Source organism: Ceratotherium simum, chromosome 14, assembly GCF_057802395.1.
Source record: "Ceratotherium simum simum isolate JZ-2026a chromosome 14, ASM5780239v1, whole genome shotgun sequence".
Lineage (NCBI taxonomy): Eukaryota > Metazoa > Chordata > Mammalia > Perissodactyla > Rhinocerotidae > Ceratotherium > Ceratotherium simum.
The window spans coordinates 61,307,143-61,322,967 of record NC_141913.1 but is presented as its reverse complement, the minus strand read 5'-3'; the positions used below and the strand labels follow the sequence as shown (position 1 = coordinate 61,322,967).

General features: G+C 44.8%; 1 protein-coding gene across 1 annotated transcript in view; it reads left to right on the top strand.

Annotated features, from left to right (window-relative positions):
* The window catches only part of ZNF516 (zinc finger protein 516), a 115,407-nt gene extending 99,929 nt beyond the window's left edge, over positions 1-15,478 (top strand). The window contains 3 exon segments of the mRNA XM_087439344.1: positions 2,297-2,401; positions 3,313-3,380; positions 11,194-15,478. Coding sequence (XP_087295470.1) covers positions 2,297-2,401; positions 3,313-3,380; positions 11,194-11,253 — 233 coding nt within the window. The 3' untranslated portion in view covers positions 11,254-15,478.
* The last annotated feature ends 347 nt before the right edge of the window (positions 15,479-15,825 follow it).

Genomic DNA, 15,825 nt, shown 5'->3' with positions numbered 1-15,825 from the left:
TCTGCACTTTGAGTCCACTTTCTATACAACTTGAGTTTCTAGGTCAGAGAGTTAAAGCTGTTTGCTCACCAGGTAGTCTTCAATTCAAATGAAGTTTATAACCTTTGTGATTAACTCAGAATTTTGGAGTGGCTTGGGCATAATGTTATTGACCGTAAAGGGCAAGGGTCTTTAAAAAGTAAAGAGAAAGTGATGTGGTAAAAGGCATGAGAAAACTGTGTGTGTGTGTGTGCGTGTGCGTGCGCGCACATGCTGATGCATACTTAATTTAAGGAAATAAGGGCGGGTGAGTAAAAGTGCTCTGTTTTTTTCTGCTGCTAGTTTGTATAGGAAATAACTAAAAGAATTAGAAAAAGGTATCATGATGACTTAGTTTTTGAATGTTGTGAATGTTAGACGCAAATGCTGTCTTGTGTATTGCCATCGTTAGTAAGTATCCTGGGTAGGTGTGGTTAGAATCTAGATTTAGCTACAGTCCAATTATCCCTCGGAAAATCCAGACCACCGAAGTAATCGTCAGAGATTGTTCTCATAGGATCTCAACTGGACGGAGCTCATGATGAAAGTGAATGGGGAACAAAATTGCTTTTGAAGTTGCGATTTTCCTGGACCAAAATAAGAGGAAGGAAAGATATTCCTGAAAGACATGTTCAGTTAGCTATCGACAGCGGTGACGTTTCGCACTAGATGTGTATACTCAGAACTCTGTGGATATGGGGTGTCTAGGCACCCTTAGGAGCCCCCAGGCCCACATAGATCATCTGGAGACAGCCCTCCTAAGCGTCTCCTTCCACCCAACTTGCTTGGTTAAAACTCTCGGAAAGAGCACGCACGAAGCAGCAGTAACACAGAGTAGGCCGGCACCCTGTCGATCTGGCCCAGTCACGCTTTTGATGTGTCACAGTGAGTGGGGCCCCCTGTCCCCATTAGTAAGTGATTTTTCATTAATGACAGTGGGATTAGTACTGGTTACAATGTGTCTTCTTATTCTTTCTCTCTTCCTGGATGATGCATTGGGAAATTGAGAACTTCATGGGCAAGTTCTTAAATTTCTCTATGACTCTTGTTCACGACCTGTCCAATGAGAAATGGGACAAGATCCGCCTTACAGTTCATGCATTTCTTTGATTATTGTCTCCATAAACATTATCTGTAATGTGAGAGTGACTTCACATTAATTTTGCCTGTTGAGGCACCCTGATTTAGGACAAGAGGAAGAAGAAGGATTTAGTCTCTGCTAATTTGAGTCAGACCCCCTGTCATCCTTCCATGTGCCTTTTACATCCAATGTCAGACTTCAGCTACAGACACCCTTAGCTCTAGGAGCATCGTTGAAAAAAATCGTCGTTTCAGGAGTAACCTTTTTTTTTTTTGTGAGGAAGATCGGCCCTTAGCCAGCGTCTGCCAATCCTCCTCTTTTTGCTGAGGAAGACTGGCCCTGGGCTAACATCCATGCCCGTCTTCTTCCACTTTATATGGGACGCCGCCACAGCATGGCTCGACAAGCAGTGCATTAGCGCGCGCCCGGGATCCGAACCGGCGAACCCTGGGCCACCGCAGCGGACCGCACGCATATAACCACTTGTGCCAGCGGCCTGGCCCAGGAGTACCTTTTCTAGTTAGTATTTTTGTTTTTCCATTGAGTTGAGTTAGCACCAAGCCTACCAGTGAAGATCAGGCCCAGGGAGATCTCTCTGGAGCTAGATTACATGAAAAACCAGCGTTTTCTTCAGAGAGAGGCCTTGAACCAGGACAGGCGCCTGTCCAGACTAGTAAGCAGCCTCTGCATCTCCTTTCTCAGAAAGGTGAGCGCGTCTTTTAGGGTCAGAAAGGAGTCTGGAGCCGGTGCGTTAAGCCTGGGCTCGTTCCCAGGTGTCTGCTCTGTGCCCCGAGCCTGCACACAGGTAAGGGGCCAGGTGGGTGGGGCACTGATGCTCTGCTCCCTGATGCATGGCCCTGCAGCATCCTCGTCCCCACAGCATCACTCCGATGTGCGTGATGTGCTGCTGACAGAGCCCTTGGTGGCTGGGGGAGCATCCGGCTGCTCCGAGCCCACCTGACAGGTGGCCCAAGAGGGCGTCTTCAGAGTGGGTGTTAATTCGCGGTAATTTATGCTCCCTTGCGGTCCTGTGTGCGCCTGGCTGTCAGGGAGCCTCCAGGAAGGCTGACAGTTGTCACCCAGGGCCTGGAGGTTCCTCTGTCACCATGTGCCAGACAGACTAATGATGTTTTCCTCTCGCCTCCCCTCCCCTCCCTGCCGCCTCACCTGCACACCACCCATGGCCATCGCCACCAGGGACGCTCCGGATGCAGGCCCGCCCAGGAGACTTCGTCTGCGTAGAGTGTGGGAAGTGCTTCCACCAGCCCAGCAACCTCAGGACCCACATGCGGGCTCACGCAGGTACCCCACCCGCCCCTCGTACCCCAGTGTTAGTCTGAGTACCCCAAGGGGGACGTGGGGGCGTGAGGTCCCTTCTTCTGGTTGTTGCATTCTCCACAGTTGGTGACATGTGTAGATCTCGCCCATGGGGTGGGAGTAATGCATCCTCTTCTGTAATTACACATTGGCCTCTCCCATCTCGCACCTGAAAGGATTTTTCTTTGCATCCAAGTACCATGTGGTTTAATTTGAGATAAGCCTGTTTACAAATGTTCCATTTTAATTAGAGAGTAGACTCCTCAAAAATGAATATGCTAATGAATTTTGCTGCCACCAGCACACACTGACGTCAAAGCGCCCCTTTCAGCATGACCCACGGCTCGGGTTTTCCCTCACTGGCACTGACCGGCCGCTGTGGTGTGTGCCCAGGCCCCCTTTGGACTGGTCATTGATGGGTGGCAGAATCCCTGGGCCTTTTTGTAAGGTGCTTGCCTGAGACCGTATCAGGCTGAAAGCAGGGTCTGTGCAGACAGCACCCAGCACCCAGCACCCAGCACCAGGGAGAAGAGAGACCGAGAGTGCTTTATTAGAAGTCTGAAGGATGCATGCATGAGCCGGTCTGATGCAAAATGACAGAGGCCAGATGGTAAGGAATGCAGGAGGAGGGTCCCTCTGCACACACACTGATAATTAATGTTGTCAGTGATGGCTTTCTTCAGCAGCGAAGTCTGAATTAAAAAGGGCAGTGGCCCCAGGCCGCATTATCACAGTCTCTTACAGTAAGTGTTACGGTAAATTGGTATTTTCCGGCCACGGGCTAGGCGCTGGTGCCTTTCTTTGTGAAAGTCCTTAATGTGTAATGGACTCGTTTAGTGTGGCGTGGTGACGAAGCCCGAGTCTTCATCTGCTAACGCACCCCCTTGTTCCCACAGTGGCGTTTGAGTCTAATGGCCTCCGAGGTGCTGAAGCCCATGCCACCTCTGCAGATGCCCCCAAACAAGTAGGTCTTCCGATTAATTGGGTGTTTGGGTTTTCATGTGGTGGCTGGGAAAAGGTGTGCCATGATGTTCATCATGAAAGCACCAAATGGTTTTTTACTAGCTGTGTAAATAATTTTAGGTTGCTTTGATTTAGAACCCAGTCCTTGAGGACAGTGTTGTAGGTGGTTGATAAACACTGAAGGTCATCTCAGCCATGATTACGTGGCTGAGGTCGATTCGGCTACTTTCAGTCTTGTTGGCGGTGAGGGAATTGGGAGACCCTGGTGGTGACTTAAAAGATTAGCAATTCATACTTTTCCACCCAAGATGGTTTTGCACATAAGTTTTCTTGAGAACGGACTATGCTTTGTCTCCTTTCTTCAGAAGAGAATTTTTGTTCTACTCCGTAAGAAGTGTTTTGCTGAGTGTGGTGTTTCGTGTCTGTGTCCTCTTCTTGGTTTGATTATCTGCGTTATGCATGCTACTGGCACGGCCATGATGCATCATAACGCTCGTGTGCATGTACGTATGATGCGTGTCACTGTAGGTCTGTGGCCTTGTTACGTAAAGCATTTGGTATCCACAAACCGTAGCAGGGTGCTTGGACGCGAGTGATGCTAGGATTCAGCGTCTGGCTGTAAAGCAGTGAAGCACGCGCCATCATAGGTGGCCTCTCGTGCTATCATGGGATGAGAGCATGTGGTTTTAGAGCTCTTCTCCCTTCCTGTCCCTCTTACCAAATGTCACACCCATCCTCCCGTTCTCCCACAAGCGTTTTCTACATAACTTGCTTGCTTTCTAACCGGTTGCCTTAGAAGATTCTGCAACTGTAAACTCTCCCCTTTGCAAATGAGGAGGGCTTTCTTTGCCACCAGGGTTAACATCCGAGGCCCTGTCAGGGTGTCACACCAGGTGATATGCCCTCACCAGCAGGTGTAATCACCTGTGGGATCCACGGTTGCTGACGGTGATGATGGTGACCGAGACGGCAGAGGAGCCTCAGGAACCGTTCCAGCCTGTTTCACTAGAAGAGAATGTAGGAGATACGGGATGGCTCTACCCAGGGCGTGCTGCTGATTGACAGTTGAGCTGGACTTAGCACGGACGTGACCTGATCCAGGGACTTGTTTGTGTTTTTTAGCGCATTTTTAGAATTCCTATTTGTCATGAAAAGCCTTTTCTCCACATACCGTTGACACAATGCCTTGCCGTGTGTGATAGTTTTTAGTCAGTGACTTCTGTCTCTCTTAATAAAACCCATAGTTTTAGAATGTAAAGCAGTTATTTCATGATACTATGACAACTTGTGAAATAAGTAACATCTCGCTGAATGTTGGATTAAAAGATTGCCGAACATATGTGACCTCAACTGGAATCGGGTAGCGCTGTTCTTTTTAAGAGAAATAAAACCCCCTTGAGACACAAGTCACGGTGATGTGTTTGTGGGATGTAGTCACTGCAGGGTCATGCCGTAATTGGAGAATTACATACTGAGATTACAACTGGAGTCAATCCCGAGTGTTCCTGCGTGCAAAGGCGTGGCTTTCGATCAGAGCGTTTGAGAGGGCAGGGAGCCCCAGGCAGGTCGATGCATGACGCAGTGAGGCTCCTCAGGGCCACACGTCAGTCTATTTGCTGCATTAGTTCTACCTGAGCCTCTTGAAAGTGCTTTCGTCAAGGGAGAAACAGATCAACAAAGAAATCACTGAGACCGTATTTTAACTTATTTCTGTGTTCCTTATGGTTTTGCTGGGAATTCGTAACAGTTGTTACCCATCCTTGATTATAATAGAGAAAAGTTGTATTTATATTTTTGTCTGTCTTTATAAACTCAAGTTCTGCTATTTTATACTTAGTACCAACTAACCTCTTAGCTCCACGTGGATAGTGACTCGATCCTGTGGTCTTGGTAACTGTTAACTCCTGGTGCATGGCCCTCGGTGGCTCAACTGTCTTTCTTTCCATCTCATGTTAGACGTTGTTCAGGCCTGAGATATTAAAACTGAGCTGGCTTCGTGTGCCTCTCTCATCAGGGCAGCTGGTTTGTTTAATGCCATGCTCCAGATCCTGTCTGGGTAGTACTTCTTGTCCTTCGTTACACGGAAGGTACCTTTTGTTGATGAATCCCGGGATGTTCTGGCTCTTGAAGGAGGTTCCGTTTTCCTTACTGTACTCTGGAACTATGTCTTTAGGAATTCCTGGAGAGATGTGTCTGTGGAGATAACTGACAAATTTCACTAATAGGTAGAGGTCTAAATATTGCTGTTTTCTTTCTCATCCTGTAGTTCTCATTGTTTATTGTGTTAGATTTAGGATACGTTACGGATTCATGGAACAATCCTGTGGTTATTTGTATCTAGAACGGGACCCATTTTACTTACCAGCCTCGTTCTTTTTCATGTTTTGAGTGCTTTACTAACATTAACTAATTAATATTTAAATCAGATTCTTTTCCTGGGGGCTTTAGAAGCTGTGGGTCGTGGACTTTTTTTTAAATCATACAACACCGTGTATTCGTGCAGAAATTATTTGATGTGACACTTAAAGTTGATGGACTTTTATAGATATACATAATAGATGCTAAATTATCTAATTGAAACAGTATTTGGGAGTCAGTTTTACAATAATCATTGATTCACTCATTAACAATATTTATTGAGCACCTACTGTGTGCCAGGTTCTGTAATATTGGGGAGGCAATCAGGATGTTGGGGGGACGAGGCAAATATTTTTCCTGTTTCTATGGTCCCTAAGGTCCAGGAGGCAGTGTAGACAAGAAAACAGGGCAGAGTGGTGCGGCACGGTGATACAGCGAGGGCCCCGGAGCCCAGGCTTGGGGCGCTTAGAAGACCCGCTGGGAGCGGAAGGGCAGGTGCCCCCTGCGAGAGCTCCCCAGCGGTGGAGGAGCATGTTTCGCTACAGGAGCCCATGAAGCTCAGCGAGGCCGCGGGAGAGAGGGCCGGTGCCGGTAGGCAGAAGTGCAGGACAGGAGCCTGGAGAGACCCCCAGGCGTTGGGCGCCACGCTGACATGCACGAATTTCCCCCTGAAGGCAGAGGAGAGCCCTGAGTGGGGGATGACGTCACCAGGGTTGTGTCTCTAGAGAGAGCATCAGGTTGGAGTAGGTCGAAGTGGATTTTGGGGGTTCCGGACAGATGGCCGAGCACCGCTTTGGAGGCGCTCTGGGGATCCCAGCGAGACACAGAGGTGCACGAGTTAGGGCGGGGCTGGGGAAGAGCAGACGGGCCTGGAGAGGTTTGGGACGTGGCAGGACTTGGGAATCGGATGTGAGATGATGGGGAAGGGATGGGATCAAGTGGTCCTGAGGTTCTGGCTGAAGGCAGCAGTTCTGGGAAGCAGCCGTTCCCTGAGCCTGGACTGGGGCAGGAGCAGCAGGACAAAACCGGTGCCAGGTTAGGTTCCAGCCAAGTTCGAGATGCCTCTTGGGGATCCAACTAGGAATGTCCAACAGGCAGGTGAGGATATTGGTTTGAAGTGGAGAAGATCGAGCCTGGCCAGGAACCTATATATTTAACAGCTATCAGCATTTAAATTCAGTCAAGGTCAGCTGATTCTACTCTGAATAATGTAAATTATTAAGGTACTGGGCTTTTGAGTAGAAGGCTCTAACTTTGATCCTCACCTAAGTGTCCTCGTCTATAAAATAACGACAGCAGCAACGTCACTTGTATACTTGCTGTGAAGATGAAGACAGAAAGGAGACCTGCCTGGCACAGGGCACGCTTCAGTGAGTTACCTGTTACTGTCAGTTATTCTGAAATGAACAGTCGTCCTTATACCTGCAGGAGACCAGGTACTGTGTGAGTATTCGTGTGGTGCACAGCCTCACGCCTGTGTGGATACGCCCGTCATCGCCAAGCCCGCCCCGGATGTGCCGGGGACCCAAACCAGTGGCTGTTTCCTTACTGGTGTCTGCCAGCTTTGTCAGAGCCCGCAGTGTGCTGGGACATGCTCTTGTCTGTCTGGGTCTGTTTTACAGGCTGGTTGCTAGTTGTTCCTGAAAGGAAGGATACAGAAAACTATTGGTTTGGGAAAAGTGTTGTCAGTGAGACATGGTTTCCTCCTCTGTTCTGAAGATCTCAGGCTGGTGGACAGATGGCCTTTTCCCACCCATACAACACCTGCCCCTACTTGGCTATATTATTATTTGAATTTTCTGTGTTGGATAATTCTAACAAATCATAGTGTACCATGGATCTCAGTGAAACAGTTCAGCAGGCCTGAGGTCCAGGTATATGCTGAAATTGATTTAATTCAGTTAGGTCAGAATGAACATGAACTTTGAGGAGAAATAAGGTAATTTCCTTGTGGTGTGTTTTTGGTAGTGGTCTCTCTTCTGCACGTATGCTGGTTAAGCCCCTTCAGTTACAGGCACACACTCTCCGTAGGAGGTCCCAGAAGCAATCCCTTCTTTATCAGCGCCTTCCTCTGACAGGCAGAGTGGAAAGGCTGACTGAGTCCTTAGAAGTTAAAGATCCACATTAAATGCTAGGGTTTCCAATAGGTAGTCCATGTCACAGTGTCTGTTCTCTGGCATCTCATTCTTTTGCATTTATTCTAAAAGCGTTTGGGCGCCAGAGGTGAGGAGCCATCTTCACGAGTGGAGCATCCGCAGCTGTGGGGATGATTCCTCCAGCCCTTGAGTAAAGGGGCTCCTTGTTTGTGCTTCTTGTGTTATGAGGATAATTCTGATCATACCCCGAGCAAAATTCTAAATGAGAGGAGGAGTTTATGCATATTGTCATTTTAAAGTTGTTTTGTCATATATTTAGCATGATTGAGTACATGTTTAATTTCTAGTAATCATCAATATTCATCATTAGAAAGAAGATTTTTTGAAAATTATATGCTGAAATATGGGTATCATTGTCCTATGAATGTTAGAGAAAAAACTAGGAAGTTTTTTTTAGTGTTGTGGAGAAATTGTTTTTTCCATTATATTATTGTTAAACGTTAAAAATTAAAATAGTGTTTAAAACCAAGAAAAATTAACCCACTCCCTCCCCAACCCTCTGGTTCTGGGATTTAAAAGACCAGACCAACGTCTGCTGAAATATGAAATCTGATGTTTTGATTTGTTTGGATTCTTTGCCAAAATTTAAAGACTATGATTAATAGTTTATTTCTTATTATTCTAAATGTTATTTTAAAATAGTTAAGCTGGAGAAATAATTCCATTAATCAAAATAACAGGAAGTGAGAAAATAAATAGCAACCTAATTTGTCTCATTTTTAGCTATGGATATTATAATGCAAATGATGAAGAAATCACGTAGGTTGGTATATTTGAATATATGTGTAATCTGTTTTCAGTATCACTTTTAGATTCTCAGCATCACAGATCAAATTTCAAAATTCAGCTTATTTGTGTAAGCAGTTTTCTTATTCATAAAACCAAACAAACATCTTAAAACACATTATCCATTTTTCTTAAGTACAACGTACTATGAAGAGTCATGATGCAACTAATGGTTTATCCAAAATTAGTCACCATAATACGAGCCCCTGCTTCCTCACGGCTTGCTGGGTACAGGTCGTAGTCAAGAAGGTACTGTGTGAAACATCGCTAAGCATTTAGCATCATACCACCTGCCAGCCTGGTCCAGCAGGCTCCTTCTGAAGGCTGACAGGTTCTTGTGTGTCCTGGGGGATACAGGCTTTTTTGTGAATGTGTCATCGACCCCCACACAGGAGCACATATACATTCCCTTCCCTTCTAAAGACAGAAGGGAAGGAAGTAGACCTCATCACGTTCCAGAAGGCAATATCCATCCTAGAACATTGAGATGCCTTCAAGAAAGAGAATGTTTCTTTCAGCATTAATTTTCTGAAAAGCCCACAATTCACACAGCTGCAAAAAAGAAAAGCCACATTTTCTAAAAGTGAGCTTCTCATTTTCTGACTATTTCTTTGTAGGAGGAAAAAAATGAGTGTGCTCTCAAAATATTATGTGTCCAAGTAATTTAAGTATTTCTGTGGCTCCTTTCTTCCATAGCTGCATTTTCCCCCGTGCCTGGTTTCTCAGGTGAATGTCATTCATTTCTTAAAACCCTCTGGGATTGCTGTATTGAGTCATGCAGTGTTGGTCGCAATGAATCAGTAGGTGAAAACCACTCTCCTAAAAAGTGAGATGTTATTTGAACACATCCCATCAGTTATAAAGAGAAAATAGGCATCTGTGCATCTCGATTTACAGACTAAGTTTAACAACCAAGGTATTTACATTATTCAGATTTTGCAGTCTTTCTAAATAAATAGTTTTAAAACTTTCGGGGCCCTGCCATGTAAGACTTAAGTCCTTAATGGAGAGAGGGCCATCTCCTGTTGGCTCTGTAATGGTCTTTTTTACCGCCCAGTGCAAGCTTGTATGCTGGTCTACAGGAAGAGAGATCCAGGTGGATACTTGGGGGGTGGTCTGTGTTGTGTATACGAAATCTAGGCACACACAGCACACGTGTTCCTCTGCGTTCTTTGTCCCCTTCGTAGAATCACTGGCAAATCTGTTGGCTACACACAGTCACTTCCTAGACACTTTCGAGGCTGATCGCCTGACAGCTAACAGTCACTGCCCTGTGTTTTTCTCTCCATAAACGCAAAGGCCATTCCTTCCTTGAACGTAGCTAGAACCAGTTCTGAATGAGGCCTGTTGACGATGAATCTCTCCATGGTGTGATGTCGCTGTGCAAAAATGTAAAACATCCCTCTCAGTTTACTGCAGGAAACTCACCACCTACTTAAGGATGTTTTATCACATCTCTCATTCAGTTACTGTTTCCTACATTGCAAATAAACTGCTGTGTGTACCGCTGTGCTAGCCCCACCAGCCCCCCATAAAATTTTGAATATCTTTCTGACTTCCACTAGATGTCGACTGGTAGATGTCATGAACGGAGGGCCAATTTTAAATAGGAGTTTTCTGAAACTATTAATGAAAGAGAAGCTCTTAATTCATTATGTCAACCAGACCTCTCCCCGCCACTTATTTCGAGGGTTCCTATGGGCGTAGCTGGAAACCAGTTAGAGTGTGACGTGAGTGCTCTGTTTTCTGTATGCATGTTAATGTCAGGTGGTTGGTTTCACTTCATCAAGACTTTAGCTGGAGGTTAATGCAGTTAAGTAAGATTAATCTTGCTCTCTTGTTTTTGTCCTCAGATTGTAAACTCCATTGTTCAAACAGTGATGCTTCAAGTGTCATTTGAGAGCACTCTCTAAAAGCTGCAGGCTCACATTTATTCTCATTTCTATCTTGCAGTTTACTTGACTTTAGAATATCCCTTCTATTTTCCTAACATGATAATTATTTATGGAAATTGTTGAGAGCTCTCAGGTTCTGACAGTCCTATGTGAGAGCCGCACTTCTCTTTTGTTTGTAGGGCCTCCAAATTCAGCCTGGTTTTGGAACCATCATTCACATGGAGATCCGCTTTGTAGTACAGAATGTTGCTTCTCTGAATCCTCCGCCAATCTTGCCTTTTTTTTTAACCTTTTCTCCCGAGCTGGTTCAGACGCTATTATTTGCCATTCTTATGTGTGAAACAGCGAGAGAAGTCTAACGATCCTCTCTCAGTCACTGGAAGTGATTTCCTAAGGCTGCTTCTGGAAGGCAGGAAGGCACATTTAAACCGTCTCGTGCTCGTGTAAATGAGTTACAGCTAATGTCAGGGGTCTTTGCCGACCTGGCTAGGTTGCTCTGTGAAGGTCTTTGTTTGTGTTCTTGGGTGTTGGGTGTTGATAAGAAAATTAATAGGAAAAGTGCACTTAGACACCAAAAGGCAGAAATGAGCTTTTCTGTTGTCTCCTTTTTCTCATCCAGGGGAGAGACCATTCTAACACAGATGCCGTCCAGACAGTGCCTCTCAGAAAGGGAACCTAAAGATACATTTCCAGCGTACCCCGGTGCCCTGTGACAGCCATCAGCAGTCCCCTCACGGATGTCCCAACAGCCTCCCGACAGTGACCCTGGCTACCCCATGGAAGAACAGCTGGACATCTCCAGTCCTGGAGCTGCTGTGCTGGAGTGGAAACTGACGGGAGATGCCTCTCCGTGTTAAACGTTTAACCATAAATGAAGATGAGATACTCTAGAATTACATGTAGATACTCTATATGCACATATGTGCTCATCGACCACAGTCCCATATTTTTCTTAAAATAAACAATGATATTGTCAGGCATAGTAGGAGCACAAGGCATCTATATTGTTCAAGACAAGTTTGAGACACTGGAAAAAAGATTCTTGTGTGTATTGGACAGAGTGAAGAAGCTAAGCACTGTAATAGAAGCCACCGACGCTCAGAAGGACTGTCGGGGTAATGTCAGAACAAACAGAGGTGGAGTTGAGGTTGACAAAGTATTAATACCGTGGCCTCTCCTTGTCTTAGTGAGTATTTAAAATAGTAAATGAGAGAGAGGCAGGAGGTGGCGTTCAGGTGCTGTGGAAACCAGGCTTGATGGAGCAGGGCCCAGTGACAAGATCCTCACTGTTCACAGGTTTGATCGCACCCCCCTGGGGGCCGTTTGCCTTTCCCATGTGCTCGTTCGTACTTTCCACCATTGGTACTGAGTGAATCCGGCAGAGGAAACGCGTCTATGGGAATGCTCACTTTCTGCTTCAGAAAAGAGAGCTAGCTGAACACTAAGAAAAGCAGGCTTCTTTGTTTATTCTCAGGACCTTTTTGTAACAGGGCTACATTCTGCAAACTGCTCACAAAGGAAGACTGCCCGTCTTAACAAATTCTCTAGCCACTGACCCCTCCCAGTCTGAACCCGTTTTAGTAATGGCAGGAGAATCCCTGAGCAGTCTGGGGGCCCTAGATCGCCAGGTGCTGGTGCTCTGGAACCTTCTGCTCTCCCTCCCTCTCTCCCGGCCTACCCTGTTCCATCTGTCCCTGCACCACCCCAGCAAGTAGGTGTCTTTCCTTCTTGGGCCTGGGGACCTCCACAGGACGAGGACCTGGTTCCTGGTGCGTGGAGGTCCCCAGGCCCGTGGAGGTCCCCAGGCCCGTGGGTGGGGGCGGCTTTATATACCTCTTCCTCAGTCACGCAAATGCAAGTTTTTGTGGTGGGGGTTAAGGCCTGTAACCAAGGATCTTAAACCTTGCAGTGTATGCAGTTAACGTTGTATTCCACAGATATAAATATTTTCTGTTCTATTACCGTGACACTGTGTGTGATGGTAATATTTCTGAGAGTTTCAGATTTTTGCACATATGATTTTATGCATTATCGAAAGTTACTGCTGCCTTGAATGAAAACGTTCTGTGAAATTTTTTGCAAAAGCTTTACTAGGTTTTTTTTAATTGTGAAATTTTGTAAAGGCAGGAAATGGATTAAAAACGAGCATGCTAAATATATTTTTCAAAAAAAGCAATAATTTTACATGTACAGAAATTATCCTAACCTTTAATACTGGTGAGAGCGACCGTTTACTTAATACAGTAATGGATTAGTGCAGTTTTTGTAGAAAACGGGCTTCTGATACAAAGACTTGTTTAAACACACACACACACACACACACACACACAAACTAAAGTGTGGTTTTCCTGTTCTAATGATTTGTTGAGTTATTATATTATTATTATTATTGTTATTGTTATTAGTTAATGTTTGGTTCTGGATTCTACTTGTTACTGAGTTTAAATTACTTGACGGTTCAGGTTACTTTGCAACTTTTGCAAACAATGCAGTGTAACTGGCTAGCTTATATATATACATATATTTACATTATGTGTATATATATATATATGTTTTTTTACTTATTTTTTCCTGATATTCTTACACCAGATGTGTACCAGAATGATCTGTCGTGTTGGTTAATTAGGAATGTCCGTGCAGATACTATGACACGACTGTAATTGACTGTTCTGTAAAGTTATTTCGAGCAAAGATACATTGCAGAGATACATTCCTCTGTTCACCTTAGAAATCAAAATGCCTTGCTGTTGATTTATGTTGGATCATTGCGATAGTTTCCCCAAAATGATAATTTCTGCATTTTCTGGCTTTTATTTTCTTGGCTGAAAGTGGACGGTGACAATTCAGGAGTGCACAGGGGCTAGTGATTCAGTCCTGTCTGTTTCTCTGTGTTTTAGTTATTAAAAGAAATTCTGTACCCAAAGTGACACGGAGGTGTCGTGTCCATTCTTCTGTCTCCGCAGTGGCACGCGGGAGCCGGCTTTCAGAGCTGGGAGCGTCTTCCTGGGAGACTCTGTTCCAAGGGGCCTGGTGGAGAGAGGGGTGCGTTCCCGGGGTCCCGGGGCCGGAGTGTGCAACCCGAGTCAGTTGAAACAATCGTGTGCTGCACGGAGTACAGAGATAAGATTTTCTCTTGACTCAGTAGACGGGAGGGGGACCCCGCGAGAATGCTACCCTCCAGGACAAGCCGTTTTCGGGCCTGCTGGTGTTCCTTTCTTCCACTGATCATCAGTATTGTATTGGTTTGTTAATGTGTTTGTGTCAGTTCGACCATAGTATTTAATATGATTTGTGTTTTCTTATTTATTTAGCCAATATGTTTTGATTCACTTTTTTCTGAATGATAATTTCCGCATGATCTCTCCTGTGAGTCACTTTCTGACTGTTACAGACTTTCTACTACCTCTACCAGTCTGCTGTTTCCTTGTTTCTTAACAGGATTTTTACAGTGTTGGCATCTAATGTAACCTGGACAATAAAGGGTTTGGTTGTCTACACCACAGCTTCTCTGTGTATCTCCCCTGCCCCCCTCCTGCACTCCTGCTGCTCCTGGTGCGGCTCTGCTGGTCTGGCTCTCCTCCTCACCCTCTCCTCCTCCCCGCTGACGTTTCTTACTCGTTGTTGAATTCAAATAACACACAAATAATGAGCTTATAGAAATCTTTCAGGTTATTCACTCATACTCCTTAATTTGAAGAATGAACATTTAAATTCTCTGAAAAGTCATCTTCTCTGAGAAATCATCAGCTGTTCTGTCACTTTTCTGCCTGGTTCCTGGAAGTTTTTATGGCAATCTCAGATGCATAAATAAATTTCACCTTGGTCAAAACATAAATTTTCAAGCCAAGTGGATTTTTGCCTTTTTGGTTTTGAAAAGTACTAAATGCTTTAAAAGGTCTCCCCAATGTTTACTTATTTATTTTTTAAACCAAGAAAGGCACTGGTTTCCTGAAAAGAAGGTGCTGCAGGAAATTGCCCTGGGAATTATGTATGGACACTTGGTAAGAGAAGGGAACGTTGATTTTGCCCAGTATGTCAAGAGCCACCTTCAGCTTGGGCCCTCTGTCACGGGCTGTATAACGTTATATAGACGTCTGTATAAAGGCACACGCACATGTAGATATGATAGGTCAGCACTCCGTTAGGATGCAGCATTGGACGCAGCGAGGAGCGGTTCTCGCCATTCCCGTTCCTCTCCAGGGAGCTGGCTCCGGGAGCTTCACGTTCTTTCCGCCGAGAGAGAGCGTGGCTCCCGGGATGAGCGTCTTCAGGATGACAGCGAGTGATGGCAGTCCTCGGTCTGGGCCTGAAGGACAGTGCCTCCCTGGTTTTTCGTGGCCCGGTTCCCTTTGCCAGCGTTCCTTCTTTAAAACAAGACAAATAACACCCCCACACCCCAAGAGGTTTCCAGAAAGTACAAGAAAGAAGAATTGGGTTTGTGTAACTGCACCTTCCCACTTTCAGATGTCTATGTGTCTGATGTAGTGTACGTTGCTTTACTCCTTTTAAATTTGTTGAGTTCTAATCACAGAACATTTTATTCACTGAGCAAAAAAAGAAGAAGAAAAAACTCATGGGCCAGGATTTCAAGTGATGGTGTAGGTGCCCCCAGAGCCCATAGCATGCCCGTGGGAAGTGACCGGGGGAAAATGTTCATTCTTCATCAACTTTGCTATTATACTTTGAGGCAGTAAAATGCAAAAGACCATAGAATTTGTATTTCTTTTTTTAAATACAATTCATAACTATATTTTGTACTCTTTATATTAGAATTTGTAATACACTAGATTGATGTATTTAACTATTTCTGAAAAAATGTTTCAGTTATGTGATAAAAATATTTAGATAAAACATATTCATTCTATTGGAATTTGAAATCAATAAAAACATCTTGGAGTTCTTGAGATTTGTAAGACCTTTTTACCCTGTTTCAGGAGGTGGCTTAAATCCTTTGACAGCCCGTCTTGATCTGTGGTTTATTTATTTGTGTTGGCTGAACACAAACCAAAATGTGAATGCTCTTTATTTACATAAGCAGAAGAGTTTTAGGATGATTTGCAAGATAGTTCATCAGAAAAGATGCCAAAATGGCCAGAGTATTTTTTTCAAATTTTACGTGGACTCCAGGATATATAGTTTTTTTGAAGGTGACTATGTATTTCTCATTTTTTTCCCCCAGCTCATCTATTTCCCACACCAAATACACACATTGTTCTCATACTTGCAGTATAAGCCACTGTTCTCATACTTG